This window comes from Clytia hemisphaerica, unplaced genomic scaffold (genome assembly GCF_902728285.1).
Source record: "Clytia hemisphaerica strain Z4C2 unplaced genomic scaffold, Clytia hemisphaerica genome assembly, whole genome shotgun sequence".
Classification (NCBI taxonomy): Eukaryota; Metazoa; Cnidaria; class Hydrozoa; order Leptothecata; family Clytiidae; genus Clytia; species Clytia hemisphaerica.
In genome coordinates this window covers 1,767,846-1,788,620 of record NW_027103728.1, presented here as the reverse complement: position 1 = coordinate 1,788,620, position 20,775 = coordinate 1,767,846, and the positions used below count along the sequence as shown (strand labels likewise).

Below are 20,775 nucleotides of genomic sequence, written 5' to 3'. Positions count from 1 at the left end.
CCCACTTAGGTTCCCCCATCCCACTTTTCCGGTGTTCATTTAGGTTCCCACTTAGGTTCCCCCATCCCACTTTTCCGGTGTTCATTTAGGTTCCCACTTAGGTTCCCCCATCCCACTTTTCAGGTGTTCATTTAGGTTCCCACTTAGGTTCCCCCATCCCACTTTTCAGGTGTTCATTTAGGTTCCCACTTTAGGTTCCCAGGTTCCCCCATCCCACTTATCCGGTATGCCTTATTTTTATTGAACATTTTTTTGTAAAAATATACTTTCTCTTTCTTTCATTGTAATCAATTAAAAATCTCCATTATTATTTTAATATTAACAATTTAATATATTAAAATTTAATCTTAAAAAAATTCATTTAATTTAAATTTAAAAAAAAAACTAAAAAGATGACCGTCTAAATTCTTAATGTTGTATCCATCTTTGGAAAGATAGTGCTCCTTGCACACATGCTACGAAGGAGATACTAAATCTTTTGCAGGAAACCTATCACATTATCGTTGGCCAGTAGCAGGAGTTTCGTAGACGGGTGCTGTTGATTTGGGAAGCGGATCACGACCACGGATGATATCCGCAGCTTTTTCCGCCATCATGATGACAGGGCCGTTTAAGTTGCCACTGACAACGGATGGCATGATAGATGCGTCAACGATCCGTAGATTTCGAAGTCCGTGCACACGAGTTTGGGAATCAGTGACAGCCAAGGGGTCACCAGAGGCTCCCATTTTGCAAGTGCATGAAGGATGATATGCAGAATCTCCATGCTCGCGAATGAAAGCATCAATTTCTTCGTCTGATTGAACATGAGACCCTGAAAAAGCAAATTTCAAAAGTACAAACGGTCACGAGCTTACCATTCAAAGCTGTTAGAATCAAAGTGTGAAAACATGAAAAGATTACACACCAAGACAACACTCACCTGGTAACATTTCATCGCCACGGAAAGGATCGAAAGCTTTTTGAGACATGATTTCACGTGATAATTTGACAGCGTTCCTCAGGTCTACAATGTCATCAGGGGTGTCCAGGTAGTTTGGGTCGAGAATTGGATGATCACGTGGGTCACTCGATTTCAATTTCAATGTTCCAAGACTCGTCTCTCGCATCGTACCTGAATGGAACTGAAGAAAAAAAAACAAGAAGAAAGTCATGAGCGCATTCGTTTGCATAGAAGCAGAGTATAACCTTTTTCCATTATCTCGAGTTATAGACATCTTTGCTTAACCTAGAAGGTGAATAGGGTTGTTATACACCGTTGGAACGGAAATTTTATGCTGATTATGGAAACCCGGGTCTTAAAATGTCTATTCCGGACAAAATTGCAAACGAGGCTGGAATTGGGCTTTTCATCGTGCTGTTTTTTCGAATTTACCTGTTTTAGAAAAATGCTTACTGTCAGCAATGTGAAGGGTTTTGAAATTTGGTTTTAAATGCAAAATGCAAGCAATCAAATGGTAAACTTTGAAAACGATGTCGTGCTTACCTGATAAGCATGACCATCTGGGAAAACACGGCCGTGATCTTTGACGGCGAACGGTAGAAAGTGGATTTGGATGTCAGGGTGAGGTACACCTTCTCTACTTCGGATGAAACCACCTGTCTCCAAACTGTTGGTAGCGCAATCACCTGTGCGCGTCATGAACCATTGTGAACCAATGAACGGCATGTACCATAAACGTGTCTGCTTGTATAATGTCACTGGTTGCGTGCATCTCTGAAATAAAAACAGAAAAATTCATTTTGGCAAATGAATACTTCCTTCCAAACATTATCATTCGCCTGAAATGAGATTCGAATCAGGTACCCGCAGTTATTTTCGCTTTCTTCCTTTACTTGTGATATTATGAAATTTTCCTTTTTAATTAAAACAGCAATCTTATTGAAATAACCACAGCAAAAAAGCACTACTGCTCGATAGAACAATTCATAAACTAAATTTAATTTAATTTGACACACATTTAGAAAAGAAGAAACGTCTAATCGAACATCATTTCATATTGTTGAAAACGTATTCGATGTGTGTTCACCTTATCCGATAATACGAAACGAAAGGAATATGAAGAAAACAAATCCAAGAGGATGGAACAGTCTTGGTTCAGGTTTGGAGAAGTGCAGAAAAAGATCACATAACACATTATGTTCCCGATCAGCAGCATCGTCAACAAAGACCAACACTTCGGCAACATTCGTCACTAGTACAACAACAAACCCTGGAGACCAAGATAATGAAGGCAACAAATGAATAAAAATCCTTATCATCTTGAATAGCACGAATTAAAACACTTGAGAGAACAAACAATCTACCTGTTGGACGTAGACTTCAAGATGGTCTTGGAGATTCTTCCCAACGCCTGGCAGATGATGGACGAGGGGGATTCCATGCTCTTTCAACTCATTCTCGTCGCCCACACCCGACAACATCAACAACTGTGGTGTGTTGATCGAGCCACCTGTGAGATGAAATTCAAAAAAATGTTAAATATGGCGGTCGAGTTGACCACTGAATATTTGGTTGATGTACTAATCCACTGAATCGAACTGCTGTCTGTAAAGTAGAGGCTTGGACCATTATTAAAAGCAACAACATTTGAAACATTTGAAAAGAATTAGTTTAGAAGTGGAATTTCATAATGAAGGAGATACGTACCTGATAGGATGACTTCTTTATTTGCTTTTGCGCGTTTGATTTTATTTTTGTGCATGTATTCCACACCCACTGCTTTGTCACCTTCGAAAATGACTTTCAATGTCATCGCGCGGTCTTGAGCGGTAAGGTTCTTCCGCTCGAGAACAGGGTGCAGGTAAGCTTGCGAAGCACTCCAACGTTTTCCGTTGTGGATAGTTCGATCGAACGGCCCAACACCTGAGAAATAATGGTTGTCGCTAAAGAAAATCTTTAGGTTCAAACCAAAAGCAATAAGGGCCACTGATTTTTATCTGGAATGGGTATGGATTGGCATCTAGTTTTGCAATGGTTGTATCATAGATGTATAACGCAAAAAATGCTGGGAATATGTTGATGTTTTAATTCGCAAAAACATCACAAAAAGTGCAAGTTTTACAGAAATCTGAAGTGGTGAGAAATAAAATACGATTCACAATCGGTCAAGTAAAATGGATATTTGAAAAGGATACCTTCTTGTTGGAAGCCGTTCAGATCATCGACATATTGATATCCAGCTTGTTGACCTGCTTTCAAAAAGGCCTGGTGAAGAGGGTTGCTCATTGTACCACGTGACACGTGAAGGGGACCCTCGCCACCACGGTAGTCGTCTCCTCCTATAAAAGGATTAAAGAGGATATTTGTACAAAGTTTTCAAGAGCATCTTTTCGTTTTCTTAGTCAATATTGTGTATCAAAAGATTTCACACCCGGTTTCGAAAACCAAGTGAAAAGAAAAAAGAACCCTCCAGTTACCCTTAATCCTTATTAGTATTTAGCTCCTATCTCATCCTTGCTACAAGATGCTCACCTTCTTGATGTGTCTGCGATTTTCTGAAATAAGGGAGACAATCAGCATAAGACCACCCTTCCGCTCCTTCGGATTGCCATCTATCATAATCATGGGCGTGCCCACGAACGTACACCATGGCGTTGAGGCCGGACGAGCCGCCCCATACACGACCACGTGGCCAATACAACACTCTAAACGATTTGAAAATAATCATGAAAGGAAAACTTTATCAGAAAGATTCGAATTACAATATTATTATAATAATATTTTATATGACTTTTCAGCTAAGGGGACCAGTATTTTAGTTCGTATTACAGAAAGATTCGAATAATAGAAGTTCGAATAAGAGAGAGAGAGAGAGTTTACCGTATACCTACTATAAAAGTGTGATGGAAACCAATGGCTAGTACAAACCTAGTTCGCTAATTTCCAGAGACAAATCCAAACAAACGAGGTTATACTCACCGATTATTCAAGCCTTTCTGTGGAGCAGTGTGATAATACCAATTGTAATTATCGTTGCATAAGTTGTACGTCATCGCTGCCGGCATGTGAATCTTCCATTGCCACCAAGGGTCTTTAGGGCCAGCTTCAAGAGCCAGGACCGTGTTTTCTCCATCTTCAGTTAGACGATTGGAAAGAACGCATCCAGCTGAGCCGGTTCCTACAATGACGTAATCATGACTGCTGTCGAAATTCTGATTGGCTGATGAAAATTGTGACGTCACAGACACTGAAAACGTTTTAATAACATGTTAGAAATCATAAAAGAAAAGGGATCAACTCTCGGATTATATAAATATAAAATACATTGAAAGTTCTGGCTGGAAATAATACTCCATTTCGAAATTGCAAGAAACCAACCATCTGCGTTGGATGAAATCATATATGATGAAATTTTCAGAGATTTCACAAATTCGACTCACAATTTCTCAGTGAACTAGATGTGATGCCCTTCCGACTTCTGAAGAGTTTTAGCATTTCTTTTGATACTTCAGCTTAACCATCTGCAACACTGCAAAGATTTTTTTGTTATTTTTTTCTCTGTAAAATGAAGGAATAGAGAAGAAAGATGGACATGAAGGTTGAGAAAGTACAAAAGAGAAATTGCTCAAAATTTGCGAAGAAAAATCTTGACCGAAATTATTACGAAATTACGTCGCTGAAAAGAGAAACAAACCGAAAGATGTGTTCAGAAGGAATTCGAACAATATATTAAAATGCAATCTAACCATTACAAACTGGTTAGAAAATAAGCTTACAAAACGTAATAAATTCATATTTTCAAAGTTAAATATTATCATCAAATGGGTCTACATCAATAAATATTTCAAAAATCTATTTTAAAAATCTCTAGAACATCTTGAAAGGGTTTTCAACCGTCGCATCTAAAAGATAACTTATAAAGTCTCAAGACAAGAGAGATGGCTTTCAGTATCTCGTTCGAAAACAAAAATGAGCAAGCAACAGGCATTGAGCTCAACGTAAAAAAAAACATAACATAAAAATAACAGAACGGAATTATATAATTTTGCTTTCGCAAGATCTCAATGATTCAACATGAATGACAGCATCCTTCAAACAACATCAAAAGGTTCAGAAAGATCATAAAAGACTTGTGAAATGAAAATATACCTAAGGCTTAAATGATAATAGCTTAGAAATCCAGTCTTTCACTCTCGCAAAATAAGATTTTTATTGTGTAAACTTATTTAAAAAAGAAATCACTTTTGAGTAGGGTTGTTGTTAGCGACGAGAAACATTTGACCGTTCGGGGTGACCAGTACTTTCCCTTCCTGTTGCAGTTTGATGAGTTGGTTAGCATCCACCACCATCTTTTGGCTTTCTTGATGTTGTTGCTGCTGAGGAGGTTTGGATGTGGTGGGATGTTTACTTTGTTGTTGAGGCGGTTTGGATGTAGTCAGAGATTTGCCTTGCTGTTGTTGAAGGTTCTGGATAAAGGGAGCTAATCTTTGCTGAGCTGGTTGGAATTGTTTTGCCGTAGTCTGTGACTTTTGTTGAACGATGTTTTTATTCGTGTTAAAAGAAGCCGCGAGCTCCTTCTGTAAAGCAGGCGGTAGACTTTCGTTGATTTTTAAAAGAGTTTGTAATTGCTGTGGAGTAAGGTTCATTTGCGCTGGAGACTTCGGTATATCAGAAAGTTGTCGAAGAGAATTAGAAGTCTGTTGATTTGCAGTAGAAAATTGTTCCCTGGACATAGGAGTCTGTTGTTTGAAACTCGACAATTGTTGAAGAGAATTAAAAGTCTGTTGATTAGCAGTAGAAAATTGCTCCCTTTGAGTCTGTTGTTTGAAACTAGACAATTGTTGAAGAGAATTAGAAGTCTGTTGATTTGCAGTAGAAAATTGCTCCCTTTGAGTCTGTTGTTTGAAACTCGACAATTGTTGAAGAGATTTAGAAGTCTGTTGAGGCTGACTAATGATCATTTTGGCTTGTTGAGGTTCCGTTGAAATATATTTTTGAAAATTGGGCAGTTGAATCTTCAGCTGGTTTTTGTCACTTGTTGGGGAAGAGGGTATGGTCATTGTGAGAAGGGGAGTCGTTCCCAGTGACGGTTTTTGAGTCGACGATGTAGAAGTGTTGTTTAGAGAAGGTCGTGGATGAATTGGATCACTTTTAGTGGGGGTAGAAGAAGTGTCAGTTTTGACAGACGCGTGAAGTGTTGGGTTGATCAAACCAAGAAGTGTTTCTGCGTCACGCAATTTCTCAGGTGAAATATCTTTTTTGTCCGTTGTTTGGAAGAGAGACGGAGTACCCGTTTCTGATTTCACTGTGGTCGATACTGTTCCAATGCTGGTAGTCGCAGCTTCCGTTTTGAACGTTACTGCTGGTGTTACAGGCTGAGAAGAAGTCGAGGGTTCGAGTTTGACCTGCTTTGGTGGTGGTGGAGCAATGTTACTAACGGACGCGCTGGAGGTTGCAGATGGAGAACGAATCTTTTGAAACTGCGTGACTGGCTGCGTCGGTAACTGAATTTTCTTTAGTTGCTGAGTGGTAGGTAAAGGCTTGACATCCTTTGTCTGCAAATGTTGATGACTTGTTGAAACGTTCGGTTGGTTGTACAAAAGTTGAGACTTCAGGTTGTTCACTAGAACTTGCTGAGGGAAACTGTTCAACAGAGAAGCAGGTTGATTATTTTTTCGAGCGATGGGTTGTAAAGAAGTTCGGTTGTTTGATGACAACATAAGTTGTGCGGTTGAAGCGATGCCTTGCGTCACCAATTTGACTGGTTGAGTTGATAATTGGGGTTTATTGATGGAATTGGTCGACTGGGTTATCGCGACTGCGATAGTTCTTTGCGCTGGGTTATTAGTAAGTGTCATTCCTTTTGTCACTGGTATAAGGAAGCCTTTGGGGAGAGTGGTACCTTGTGTGGTTGGCACAAAGAAGCCTTTGGGTGGAGCGGTGCTTTGTGAGGAGGGTACGAGGAAGGCTTTGGTAGGAGCAGATCCGCATGTGTTGGGTACGAGGAATCCTTTTGGAGGAGCGGTGCCTTGTGTGGTTGGTACCAGAAAGCCTTTAGGAGGAATGGTTCCCACTGTAGGTGGCACTATAAAGGTTTTGGGAGGGCTGCTACCGTGTGAGGTTGGTACGAGAAAGCCTTTTGGAGGTGCGGTACCTGGTGCAGGCGGGGTCAATGGTAAAGCAAAGCCTTTTTGAAGTAAACGGGCTGGCGCGTTGGAAGTTATGATGTTCTGGGTAGGGATAGTCTGTTTTGTAGCTTGTGATTTGTTGTTGGCGGAGGCCGGAAGGCTGACGCTCACTAAACCGGTGCTGGTCAAAATGAAAGAAATGCCGGGTTGGTTGACCGCAACGGATGCGGGGATTGCACCTTTGACCAAAGGGATTTGATTGACAGGCTTCACTGCTCTGATGGGCGAAAGGATAAGGGTGGTAGCGACAGTTCTAGGACAACTTGTAGTAGAGTGTGTTGTTGCTGTTTGTGACGTCTTTGGAGTGATGGGACTGTTAATGGTGGGCTTAACAGCAACTTGCACCATATTGAGTGGCAGTTTATAGAGAAGGGGTTTGGATTGTTCAGGGAGCGATGTCACCTCCTTTTTAATCGTGCTCACTGGCACATGACTGTTCTTATTTTGTAAATGGTTTTGTAGTTTGGCGTTGATGTTGGTGACAGCAGCCACTTGTTGTACCGCTTTCTTCAAGCCATGCATGTTTTGTTTGGAGGGGATAGCTGCTTCTTCTTTTGGCTTGACAAAAACACTTTCTTTGGCACTTTGAGCGACGGCACTGATCGAGCGTTGCAGAACTTGTGACGATGCAACTTTTAACGGTCCATTTGGTTGGTGCGAGTTAATGAAGACGGGCTTTGGGATGTTTGTTTGTTGTGTTTGCGGAGAGGTGGCGCGGAAGGCGTTAGCGGGTGTAATGAAACGCTGCACCGGGATGGACTGCGTTCTCAATAATGGCTGAGTGATAACGGCGCGGCTTTTGTTGACAGCTTGAGTGGGCAGATAAAGGATCTTTTGTAGTTGTCCGTTAGGTTGTCCAATATATCGGACGTTGGCTTGGTTTAATATCGGAACACCCATAGCTCGAAGTGCGACAGCGGATGTGGTGAGTGGTTTGATGGTGGGAGTTGTAGAAGTATTTGATAGGTTGCTGTTGGGTTGCGAGAATTGTCCTGGAACCGACTGTTGTCTCAACGTGGAGGTGTTGAGGGTTGAAGGAGGTCGATTCGTAATGTTCAAGATAGGTTTTGCGATATTAACCGATGTGGCTGGTTTTGTCTTTTGTTGTGCATTTGATTTCGCTACAAAATGGAAAAGTGGATTACAATAGCTGGTTTAAAACTTTCATCTGTAATTTGAATTTAAAGACATGTTCGCCTATACATTAAAAAGCAAAAGCCTGCTAACCGATTCTTGTTGGCGATTAAAGTTTGGAGAATATAGCGGTAGTTTCTGAATTGAAGGAAAAGACGAGATAATACTTCAAATCAGAGATATTGTTATTCTTTACCTGTCACTGGGAAAAGAGGGTTGGGGAGAGCTTTGGATGGTGGAATGGAGTGAAGCGATGGAAGTTTGGTGGTTGAAGGAAAAGTGAAGTTCGCTGATCGTGGTGCGTTTTGAGTTGCCGTGAAACGAAGTGAACCGTTCTGCGCTACTTGACGAAAACTTAAAGTGTTTGGTGAATCAATTTTCAATCCAGGCGAAGGTGAAGTGTTAGCTCTGATGAATTGTGAGATGGAAAGGTGTTCTCTTTTAGGAGCAATCATTCTCAAAGAACCTCCAGGTTTAGAGAGCACGGGCTTCGGTGAGATTGTCTTCAACACTTTCGGCTTTCCAATGGGCGTCAAGTTTTCAGTAGAAACAGCTGAGAGAGTACAGAGAAAAAGAGATTACAAATATCAAATAGTTTTCAATAACCAGCACAAAAAAGTGAACTTTAAACTTTTCATATCAAAAATATGAAAATGAATTTGACCTGGCATGGATTACTTATACAAACTTCAAATAACAGATCAACACAATAGAAAACTCCATACGTTTAGGGCTTTTCCCAGGAGCTCGCAACTTTCCCGAACGTAATTGCATCATCAACGTTTGCATTTGAGCAGGCGTCAGTTTCGCTAGCACTTCTGCGGGAATACCAAATTTGTTTAACAATTGAGAAACGGTCGCATCTGTTTGAGTTTTATGGAGAAGTTGTGCTTGGGCTTGCAAGATTTGCGCATGAGCAAACTCTGGGGTAAGAATAGCGTTGTTCCGTTTGAAGACGGCCAATGATTCCAGTTTGACTTTCTTCGGTTTTGCTTCTTTCGGTGATTTCGTTTTCTTCTCCTTCTCCTGTTTGAGTTTCTTGCGCTGAGGAGCGACCTCTTCTACGTAAATTTCATCGTTGGAGTCCATCTCCGGAGGGAATTCTTTTTTCATCTGTTTCTCAAACACTTTCTTGATCTTCCCTGCTAATTTGGTGAACGCTGAAAAAGCAAGTGTTTGCTTTTGTTAAAAAAATGAGATTCTAGCAAAATAAATGATTTCTTTTATATTTCCCAAACACAAAAGAAACTGGCTTACGAAATTAGCCTTGAAAACTCGACTAATTACAAGATATTCTTGGATTGTTTTATAAAGGGAGAAACTTACGACTAAGGGTTCCATTGTACATTTCACAGTTGTCCAACATCAAATAAACGTCACTCTCAAACTAAAAGAAGATTAGAACGATCATTTAAATAGGTGCTTAGTTACAATTACCATCCCTCAGAAACCTCCTGAAGTGGTGAGCCAGAAATTCTCTCAGAAAGGGTGCGCCTTTGCAAACTGACTCCTGGTCCTGGATTTTGTTAAAAGGGATGTCACAATTTCTTGCAGATATCTTTGACAAACCAGAAAGGTTGTACATGGCTACATGGCTAAATCGCTAGATCCGACGTCAGAAAATAGCTGAGAATTTATCTAAAAGAAAAACGAAATTTCTTAGGTAATTTGATGGCTCAAAATAAGCCCCCAAATCGAGTGAATAATTATAGCAATAATTGGCGTTGTTAATAATTATTTAGGAAGCTCAGATCAGTATGAAATCGGTTTGATTCGAGGAATCTGGACACTATTTTACAGACATCATAACGAATGATAAAATATTGATATTTAATCGACAAAACAAAATGACAGTCTACCTCTGATTCATCTTTGTAGGTTTTATTCTCGATTTTTTCAGCGATCTTGCTCAGGTCCATCGGATTCTATATATAAGACAGCACAAAGCAGATCTAATTAATTCATTCATTTAATTCATAAATCTAATTCATTGTCTTACGGGAAGACCTTATTTGGGTTTGGTCTTTTAATTTGGCCTCGCCTTTAAATGTGTCTTGAGGAAAGTAAATTAACACACTTCCATAAAACAATATCAAGGCATGAAAATAGCATCCTCTTGATCGAGGGAATTACGAGAAGTTGTTTTGTGTACCTTGATGAATTCATAATAGTTGGGAGCTTCTGCAGCATCAACAGGCTCCAAGAAAGGCCACGAGTCATCATGATCCTTCATCACCTCCAACACTGTTGAACAAAAGAAGATAACATATTTAGAAGTCGCTTAAACTGGTAAATATACGTTAGACTCAATATGTGATTTCTCTTTTGGTTTGAATGTTTTTGACTTTAAGCTTAACATGCATTGTTTCTGAAGTTTAATCACCTTTTTCAGATATAATATACTAAAAATAATTTTATTCATTCATTTTTTGAGATCTAACACTGATGGTGGTTTTAAAAACCTAAAATCTTTTATGAATATAAATTGTTGGTTAATGATGCAAATCAGATAAGAGTTGGTGATTCAACCTTTTTCCATAGCGATGAACTGGTCATCTTCCTCTCCTTCCAGGTCGAATTTGAAAGATGAAGCAGCGCTTTGTGTTTGTTTGACTCGTATTTGTTTGGCCAGTTCAGGATCTGTTTGCACCTCTTTCATTTCTTCACGTTGTTTCGCTCGCTTCGCTCTCACTAAAAAAAATAAAAGGGAAGCAATCAAAAACCCTTTTTTCCAACTTCAGAGGGGTGCTACCTTGCGTTAGAACCATTTTCAACAAATATCATAACTCTTCAAATCACCAGAAATCTAAACAATGAAGTTGTAAAGAAAAGAAACTTTAAAATATATTTTTTAGTGTAATAAAAAACATGGTCTTTATGAAGGTTGACTTTTGATCAAACGTTTTTAAAAGCAAATCCTGGAATCACAAATACCGTGTGGATGAAGTTGATAGAAATAATGAAGAGGACTTACATTCTAAGTTTCGTTCACGCTCCAAGTATCTTTTCTCGCGTTCTTTTTGCTTTTCTTTCTCCAGTTCTTTCAGTCTTTTCTCTGCTTCTCTGGCTTTCATTTCGCTCTTCAACAATCTCTTCTGTTCTTTCTTGCGATGTTCATCCTCACGGACTTGCATCTTGATGTGGATGCGATCTGATGAACGTCGAGGGGCCATCTCAAGCAACTTATTCTGTAATGCTTTTTCCTGAATTTGAAATTATGAAAATGCAAACAAAAAAGACCAGATAGGAACGTTTGTTTAATCACGTGCCTGTACTATTTTATTCTAGCATTTTGATTTAAACAAAAATAATCACAAAAAAAACTCGACAAACCTTTTCAACAAAAATATCTGGCATGACTGCATTCAATTCTCTCAATCCTTTCAAAAGGACTTTTTCACTTTTGTGTTTGGTGTTTGAGAATTTTTCAACGATGTCGGCCCATTCTTGCACAGTGGAGCACACTAATGTCCACTCATTATCTTCTTGAGGTTGAAGCACTGGTTTCTCATCCAAGTTGACGTTAGCAGATTGTGTTTCACTTTCACTTTCGTTTTCGTGCTCTTTCTCTTCTACTTCCTCATTTTCTTCATCTTCTTCTGAGCTGCAAAAACAACAACAAAAAAGTTATCCTGTTCTAAAAATTCGACAGAAATGAATGTCTCACGACCTTACAGTAATGGTCCAGGGGAACAATGCACAATTACAATGAGATCAGTGTGTCAGTAGTTCAGAGATCCAAGCGATCAGTTTTCAGTTATTGTAGACCCTTCCACTTTCCTAATGGTGATTGCTAATTGTCCTGAAACTGCCACATATTCCTTAAAAACCACTCAAAAGTGAAGAAACAAACAAACATTTGAAAAAATGGGTTCTTGTTCTCTGGACTTGATTGTTTTAAACATTTCAACAATGTCTTAGAAAAAGGACAAAATTTGAATGCAAAATCCAAAAATTCTTAAGAAATCGTGTATAGTAAATACAACTAGAGATTTGTTATTGTCTTAGTAGTATTATGAGAAATATGACCCTAATAAGATTACCTCTCACGATCAAAATCCATTCTTGGTTTGACAGCTCTTCCAGATTTTGTCTTACGTAGAAACTTCCTCTTTTTCCCACGCTTCTTCTTTGTTTTTAATTGTGCTTTAGGCTTTTCTTCACTCTCTGAAAGTTCTGACATATAAGCAATGTTATCGTTGAGACACTTCTCTTGATACAACCTGGTTCCATAGAAATACCAGTATTGATGACCTTCTTCGTCAAAACCTACCGGCATCACTCGCATCTCCTCTGCTTCCAAGTCCTGAAATTAAAATCATAAAAAACCTATAACATTTTTTTCTAAATTTCTAAAAAACCGTTGAGAGATTTGGAAAACAGATTTAAAGCTATTGACAGATTTTAGCTCAATTTAAGTTAAGAGCCAGTCAAAATAACATTCTTCCTTCACGGGCAATATATTTTTACTTGGTTTCAATATTCTATGTAAGAGGTAGAAACATGCTAAGTATTTCATTATTTAAATGCTTCCTTTTAAAATTTAACACTATTTTAAATTTTTCTGCCATTCTGTCATTTTCTCAATCCAGAAAAGGTCAAAATAAGTTTTTAAAATGAGTTTTCTTGATCCCTTGTTAAAATTTTGATCTACTTTCATTTTATTTTTTCTAAGTGATATGGCTGTGGTTGTTTTTGAGGTTAAAAAGATTGAGTTTCAAAATGGCAAAATCAAGTTTCTGGAATGATGTAGCTCTAAAACATGAAAATGAGTGCAAGATACTATTAGAAATGATACATTTAAAGTTGAAGATGTTTCTAAGATCAATAGTTTGTATTTTGAAAGGAAAATTTGACAGTTTACATTGTGCAGTGGTCGAAATAAGATGACATTTTTTACTTTTAAGAATGAATCTTTTGAACGAAGGTAGGATAAGCTAGATCATTGCATTGCAGAGAAAATGACTTTTTCATTAAGATGTTTTGAAAAGGTATGATTTTAACATTCTTTCTACAAATTACGCCTCAGAAATGTTTAAATTAGTTTGTTACAAATTCAAGCTACATGAAAATTCTAAATAGAAAATTATTGTTCCAAAAGATAACTTGACCAACAGTATAGGATTGATATAGCTCACTTGGGTTAGTGATTTTTTGTTTCTGTTCGGTTTTAACCGATAACGGACGACTATTTCAATCACTGCCATAGGGTCAACCCAGGTCTAAGTTCCAGGCAAAAGAATGGGCCCCCAAATATTCTATTGACTATAATGGTTAAATCAAGATGGTAGACAAGTGAAAACAAACAGAGTCAATAGACTGTAACATGAAAGGTTTTTGGACAAAAATGTGGTGATATAAAGAAAAATAATAGAAGAAATAGTCAGCCCCCAGCCTTGCCATGGAAATATTAGAACCCCCCCCCCCACCCAAATATTTGGCTGTATTTTAGTCAGGGAAGGATGCTATAACTGCTGTGGGGAAAAACTTGATGGCTTGTACTTTCAAAGGAAAATTTAAACTTTTTATATTGTAACTTTTTTTTGTTGAGTAAATGGCTTGTATTTGCAAGTGCAAATTTGTTGCTTTGTTATGTTAAGGACAATTTGAGGGTGATGATCTGTATTTTGTAAGGAAAATTTTGTAGTTAGTAATTTTGCTGGTCAAAGCGTTGGTGTGTATTTTAAAAGGAAAATTTGATTCTTTTTTAAAGAGAACTTAGTAGTCTGTTCTTTGGAAGAAAAAGGTGATGGTTCGTATTTTCAAAGGAAAATCCTAAAGTTTGTAATTTTGAGGGTAGAATTGATTGTTCGTATTTTGAAAGGAAAATTTGAAAGTTTTAACTGTGGGAAGAAAATTTGAAAGTTTGTAACTTTTTGTTGAGTGAATGGTTTGTATTTACAAGTGCAAATTTGTTGCCTTGTTCTATTAAAGAAAATTTGTTGGTTGGTACTTGGAAAGGAAAAGATGATGATTCGTATTTTCAAAGGAAAATCCTATAGTTTGTAATTTAAAGTAAAATCTGGTAAAATCGATCGTTCGTATTTTGAAAGGAAAATTTGAAAGTTTTAACTGTGGGAAGAAAATTTGAAAGTTTGTAACTTTTTGTTGAGTGAATGGTTTGTATTTACAAGTGCAAATTTGTTGCTATGTTCTATTAAAGAAAATTTGTTGGTTGGTACTTGGAAAGGAAAAGATGATGATTCGTATTTTCAAAGGAAAATCCTATAGTTTGTAATTTAAAGTAAAATCTGGTAAAATCGATCGTTCGTATTTTAAAAGGAAAATTTGACAGTTTTCACTGTGGGAAGAAAACTTGATGGCTTGTACTTTGAAAGGAAAATTTGAAAGTTTGTAACTTTTTCATGAGTGAATGGTTTGTATTTACAAGTGCAAATTTGTTGCTTTGTTCTATTAAAGAAAATTTAGCGGTTGATACATGGAAAGGAAAAGATGATGATTCGTATTTTATAAGGAAGATTTTCGTAGTTAGTAACTCTGCTGGTCAAGCAGATGGTTTGTATTTTCAAAAGGAAATTGAATGGTTTGTAGTTTTAAATGTTGAGTAAATTATGCTGTGTATTTACATATTCAAATTTGTTTTTGCTCTTTAAGAGAAAATTTGCTAAAGTACTTTAGAAGGAAAAGAAGTTGATAGTACTGCTGTATTTTCAAAGGAAAATTTGATGGTTTCTGCCATATCAACCATATTCTTATGTCTTTTCTGTGGCGCGTTAATAAGTTTCTAATTTGTTTACCAAAAAAAATACCTGATTATGATTGTAAGATTTTCCTAACACTTAGTTTTATCTGATTCAATGAACTTAAGAATGAATACCTTTGTTAACTCCACGACATCCTCAGGCTCAAGCCTCCAATTGCACATATCATACAGCACTTCAACTTTTTCTCTCGTTGTTATTGCTCTAAAAATTATAAGATGTGATGCTTAATTTCATAACACCTTTAGATAGAAAAGAATAAGATAAAATTCCTGCGATATGCCTTCATTGTGTAATATTTTCAAAGAATAATTACACAAAAGACTCTTTAAAAATTATTAAATGAAAACTAGTTGCTAAATATCAAAAAATTTATTGCATACTTAAAATCTCCATCTTTGACTGGGTTATGCCTTCCAGCATACCTAAACTCCAGCAAGTCTTGCAGATAGTGACTATAATTTTCAATTCTAAAAGAAAAATACAAAACAGAGATACAAATATAAACCTATGTTGTGCCCTATTGAGAAAATCAAAAAAACCCTGAGTCCTAAAGTAATACATTAATATTTTTTTTATCTAGGCTAAGTTGAACGGTTGGTGGTTGAAGCAAATGTTCTCACTTTTTCTTTAACAAAGTGCCCTGACCTTGTTTGTTTATCATTACTTGAAGGACAAATACTCACGTAATTTGCAAACCATCTTTGGTTTTATAAAGTCCTCTCAGAAGTTGAACGACCAAATCAGGAAGGAAGCTTGAGCAATTTTCTGCACTGTCCAAAAATAGGGCATCTTCAAAATCCTAGATAAAGTAGATAAAAAATACTCAAAATAATCAAAAAAGAAAAAAACAAGTTATACTTTTATGGACCTACCTGGTTATCAAAACTAATCAATGAACATTGAAACAATGAAACACATAAGACATAACTGGACAAAATAAAAAATATATAATGAAAGCATGCCTATTGGGAGAAATTATCAACCCTATTGAAAAAGCTAAAACAATTATTATAAACGCTTTTCTTTATAAAAACAATCCACTTTCAGAAAAATACACAGCTTAATAAATAAGGTTTCTAGAAAACTCAAACCATCACGCTATACCGTGACATTTTCTTCTTTGAGGAAAAAAAATCAATTTTATTGACAATCGAATCATGATTGATGGTAGGAATTGCTATCAATGATTTTTTTTTATGAGGAAAAACAAAGAAATGTTAGGAAAAATCTGCAAAAACGGCGATTTCCGGCATATTTCCGGCATTTTTGGCCGGGAAAAAAATTTTCTCAAAAAATCGAACTCTGTCATGTTTTGAGCATTACGAATACGCATCTTTCTGCAAAAAAATCAGAAAAAACTAAGGATGAAAATGCGAGAAAATGTCAAAAAACCGGTTTTTCCGGCATATTTCCGGCATTTTCGGCCGGAAAAAAATGTTTTTCGAAAATCGGGCTCCGTCACATTTTAGGTATTGTCATTTTGCATCAGTATGCAAAATTTCATTAAAAAATATAAAGTACAGCTCGAGAAATTCAAGAAATACTGTTTTTCCGGCGAAAATAGGTTGTTCCGGTGATTTTTTAATAGTTCCGGCTTTAAAAATCAATTTTATTGAAAATTGAAACATGCTTGATGGTGGGCATTGCTATAAAAAATGTTTTTTGAATGAAAAAACAACCAATTATAAGGAAAAAGTCTAATGAAAATCCAGAAAAACGGTGATTTCCGGCATATTTCCGGCATTTTCGGCCGGAAAAAATTTTTTCTCAAAAATCGGACTTGGCCATGTTTTGGGCATTGTTAATACGCATCTTTAAGCAATAAATCAGAAAAAACTAATGATGAAATCTCGAGAAAATGTCAAAAAATCGGTTTTTCCGGCATGTTTCGGCATTTTCGGCCGGAAAAATTTTTTTTTCGAAAATCGGGCTCCGTCACATTTTGGGCATTGCCATTTTGCATCTTTGTGCCAAAAATCAGAAAAAACTAATGAGCCAATCTCGAGAAAAGCTGGTAACAGACGGACGGACGGACAGACGGACGGACGGACGGACGAACAAAGGTTAATTTATAGGACCTCCAGGTAGGTCCAAAAACCAAATCTCTAAAGAAGGGTGATGGAATAAGATGTTGGTTGCGTTCCTGTATTTTTGCATACAATTCAAGATGGCGGACGGAAAGGCGAAAAGGTCTATTGTTATTTCTATTTGGTTCAATTGGTTCAATGTATCAAATCTCTCAGTTTAGTTGACACTTTGGTATCTTCGTTGCGTCACAGCGAAAGGCTTTTTTTAATTTTAGTTTGACCCCATCAGATTTAGGCAGGGCTGTCGGATTTAGGAGCACTCACGGTACCAGACACCACCAGACACCACAAAAGCCAGACAACAACTTGCAACTCCTCTTTGTCTTATCTGGAGAAATATTCTAGACAAAAGTCAAACTCCCCACCTACTGAAATCAAGCTACATCACACCAATCTTCAAAAAAGGCAATCAAGGTTTACCAGAAAAATATAGACCAGGCGCTTTAACTTCGAATGTCTCGAAAATTTTCGAAAAAATTGTCAGAAGTAAGATACAAAAAACATCTTGAAGACAACAATCTTTTTAATTGCAACCAACATGGTTTCAGATCTGGTAGATCCTGCCTGAGCCAACTTCTCTCTCGCACAGAACAACTAATCCACCATATAGAAAACGGCAATAATGTGGGCGTGATCTACCTTGACTTTAGCAAGGCTTTCAACAGAGTCAACCATACCATTCTTCTGAACAAAATCAAAACTAATGGCATCAAAGGCAAACTGCTTGCTTGGATCAAATCCTTCCTAACAGGTAGAACGCAGCAAGTCTCTGTTAACTACACACTATCAGAAAGGTCAGAAGTCATCTCTAGTGTTCCCCAACATTGTTCCCCAAGGATCTGTGCTTGGACCACTACTGTTTCTGATAATGATACAAGACATTGACAAAAAGATATTACACTCTTTCTTATCATCATTTGCTGATGATAAACGTCTAATGAAAGAAATCAAAAACCATGCTGACATCATTCAGCTCCAAGATGACATGAACGCAGTCTATGAGTGGACTGGATTGAATAACATGAAATTGAATGGACTTAAATTTGAACATCTCAATTGTGGTAGAAATGAAGAACTTAAAGAATTCTCCAAATACTTCTCTGATACCCAAAAGGTGATAGAGACCAAGACTACAGTCAAAGACCTTGGGATCACTTTAGATGTGGGTGTGACATATGACAATCATATAGAAACTGTAATCGACAAAGTCAAAGGCATCAGTTTGTGGATATATCAAACTTTCAAAACAAGGGACCCCACTATAATGCTGACCCTATGGAAGGCATTGGCAGTCCCTCACACTGATTACTGTTCACAGCTATGGTCACCATCCAAGAGACACCAAATGCAACGACTAGAACAGCTTCAAAAATCATTCCTAAATGGAATCATAGTGTCCTCCCCCCCCCCCTTTATAAAGGGGGGGGATTCTGATTTTGGCCCTATTTTTAAAGTATGGGGGAAAATGAAAAATTTGAAATTTGCTGGGGGAAAATAAAGAGGGGGGAAAACCATAAATTTAGGAAATTTTGACTGGGGGAACTTCACTGATCTCAAGGTTATCTTATTGCAAAACCTGTTTAAGCAATAAAATCAGCCAACCTTTTTAAATAAACCAACTTTTCAATACAATTTCATTTTCCCAGCACTTTCAAGGCTATATTTTCAAGCTTTCCCAAAATTTCAAATTTGATTTAAGGCATTTTTATGTTAACCATACGGGGGAACCGCAAAATCTTCAAATAGCTGGGGAAATTCAAAAAAGAGGGGGGAACCGAAAAATTTTGAAATATGGTGGGGGAAAGAAAAGAGGGGGGAATGGAGAAAAAATTGGATTTTTAGTGGGGGGAACCAACCCAGGAGGACACTATGGGAATATTCTCTTTACAAAAACTGAACTATTGGGAAAAACTTAAAACTCTAAAACTATACAGTCTGGAAAGACGTAGAGAAAGATATCAAATCATCTATACTTGGTATATCTTAGAAAAATTTTCTCCAAATTTCAACCACTCTGAGAACAAAGGGTTATCACCTGCTACGAAAACCAGAGGCTCGGACGAAAATGCCACCTTAAAGAAGTAAATTCTAAACACAAAAACATTTGGAGAGGCTCACTATCTGAAGAAGGACCTAAGCTTTTCAATTCTCTCCCATTCTACATTCGTAATATCACAAACTGCACAAAAATTAAATTCAAAAGACAACTTGACCTTATTCTTTCCACGCTGCAGGACGAACCACTGCTCCCGAATTATTATCCCTACAGGAGAGCGGATTCAAACAGTGTGAGAGAAATGGTGAATCATCCGATTTTCTAAATTGGATGATTGAGAGACACTAAAAACCCATCAAAAGTATCAAAAGTAAGTACCTTCTGGAGTAGAAGAACCCGCTTTCGTTTTTGTTGCAGATTTCGATATAAACTTCTCAAAGGGATTATTCGTCAATGTCATAGCTGTCAACTCTCCCGCATTGAGCGGGAGACTCCCGCATGTCAACGATTTCTCCCGCGTGAAGAAAATTCTGTCAAATCTCCCGCATTTTTGGGATTTTCTCCCGCATCTCCCGCATTTCCAAAAATTTTCTGATTTTGGAAAAACCAAACGGCGAAATTTCTGGATTTTGAAAGATCGGAACGAAAAATTCCCCGATTTCCCGAAAAAAATTTCCAATAAAATCGGATTTTACGAGAAAATTTCCCCGATTTCCCGATTTTCCGATTTTGAAAAATTGGATTATCGGGGAAAATTTTTCTGACTTGGAGCTCCCCCGCATTTTTGTGAGGCGAAGTTGACAGCTATGCAATGTGCTGTGTCAACTTTTCAGCATTGTATTGATACATAGGCAAATATAAAAGGGGGTACGACTAGCCTAATCATGATATAGGAGTTTAAGTCTAGACTGCTTGAATTTTTAATTATTCAACATGACATTGTGATTAGCAAAAGATCTATTTTCTTTTCATTTTTTTTAAATGCTAAGCCAGAGTGTCAGGCTTGATGTCTAACCTCTCCTCTGTTCATAAAGTTTTCACTACACTTTGATGACACCTGATTGCAACCAAATCGAAGCAATATTCATTATATATACCGCATCCAGTCAGATTTTAGTATTTCACTTGTCAAACAAAACAGCAATTTTTTGTTTCTGATTGTTTTGATATGCCTGAATGAAGTCAGTTGGAGTTTTTAATTATTCAACATGACATTGTGACTAAGAAAAGGACTGGAAAAGTTAGCTTAAAATAATTCATGAATGGTGGTTGGGTGAAGACAAGGCCAGGTTCTAAAATTTAGAAAAAATTATAGTTAAATACAATAAACAAAAAACTCCGTCAATCGCGGAAGTCTACTTTTGTTTATACCGATTTCTCGGAACTAAAAAAAACTTACCTCGATGTCGAACTCGATCAAACCGAAGGAGTTTTTGAAAACATGGAAGAAATGAGCAATGGCTGGAACCTCAAACCATGATCTAAGGACTAAAAATGAGAAAAATATTCAAAAATGAGTCTTACAAGCGTAAGTCCTATCAGCTCCAGACAACAAATTAATTTCGAAATAGACGTACAAGATACTCACCATCCATATCTTGAATTTTCTTTCATTTTCCAGTGAGGGTCAACCAACGTAAGTGGGGAAGTGGCCTGGATCGAGCAAAATAAAGCTCCGAGTAGGACAAAATTAAGGAATAGA

The 20,775-nt window shown here is 37.3% G+C and overlaps 2 protein-coding genes across 2 annotated transcripts in view; both read right to left on the bottom strand.

Moving 5' to 3' along the window:
- Nucleotides 1-261: 261 nt before the first annotated feature.
- The window catches only part of LOC136804983 (choline dehydrogenase, mitochondrial-like), a 291,737-nt gene continuing 271,223 nt past the window's right edge, over nucleotides 262-20,775 (bottom strand). The window contains exons 2-10 of the mRNA XM_067061520.1: nucleotides 4,384-4,503; nucleotides 3,923-4,190; nucleotides 3,476-3,648; nucleotides 3,139-3,282; nucleotides 2,651-2,866; nucleotides 2,308-2,453; nucleotides 1,487-1,717; nucleotides 923-1,124; nucleotides 262-814 (exon numbers count right to left, since the gene is read on the bottom strand). Of these exons, the coding sequence (XP_066917621.1) occupies nucleotides 498-814; nucleotides 923-1,124; nucleotides 1,487-1,717; nucleotides 2,308-2,453; nucleotides 2,651-2,866; nucleotides 3,139-3,282; nucleotides 3,476-3,648; nucleotides 3,923-4,190; nucleotides 4,384-4,438 (1,752 nt within the window). The 5' untranslated portion in view covers nucleotides 4,439-4,503 and the 3' untranslated portion in view covers nucleotides 262-497. The remainder of the gene's footprint in view (nucleotides 815-922; nucleotides 1,125-1,486; nucleotides 1,718-2,307; nucleotides 2,454-2,650; nucleotides 2,867-3,138; nucleotides 3,283-3,475; nucleotides 3,649-3,922; nucleotides 4,191-4,383; nucleotides 4,504-20,775) is intronic.
- On the bottom strand, nucleotides 4,653-20,747 carry LOC136804981 (uncharacterized). The gene is made up of 15 exons (XM_067061517.1): nucleotides 20,662-20,747; nucleotides 20,473-20,561; nucleotides 15,674-15,789; nucleotides 15,371-15,457; nucleotides 15,104-15,191; nucleotides 12,309-12,571; nucleotides 11,599-11,869; nucleotides 11,240-11,468; nucleotides 10,795-10,956; nucleotides 10,418-10,509; nucleotides 10,125-10,190; nucleotides 9,592-9,652; nucleotides 8,991-9,425; nucleotides 8,462-8,818; nucleotides 4,653-8,252 (listed from the first exon to the last, which is right to left on the bottom strand). Exons 1-15 carry the CDS (start codon nucleotides 20,666-20,668, stop codon nucleotides 5,182-5,184), a joined length of 5,394 nt encoding a protein of 1,797 aa, XP_066917618.1. The 5' UTR covers nucleotides 20,669-20,747; the 3' UTR covers nucleotides 4,653-5,181.

Bases quoted from the DNA above. Each gene is read 5' to 3' on its own strand.
- LOC136804981 (XM_067061517.1), bottom strand. The intron at 10,957-11,239 runs GTAAGTCCTCTT...TATTTTTTTTAG, and splicing joins GCGTGAACGAAACTTAGAAT to TGAGAGCGAAGCGAGCGAAA. The intron at 9,653-10,124 runs GTAGACTGTCAT...ATCTTCTTTTAG, and splicing joins CCTACAAAGATGAATCAGAG to TTTGAGAGTGACGTTTATTT.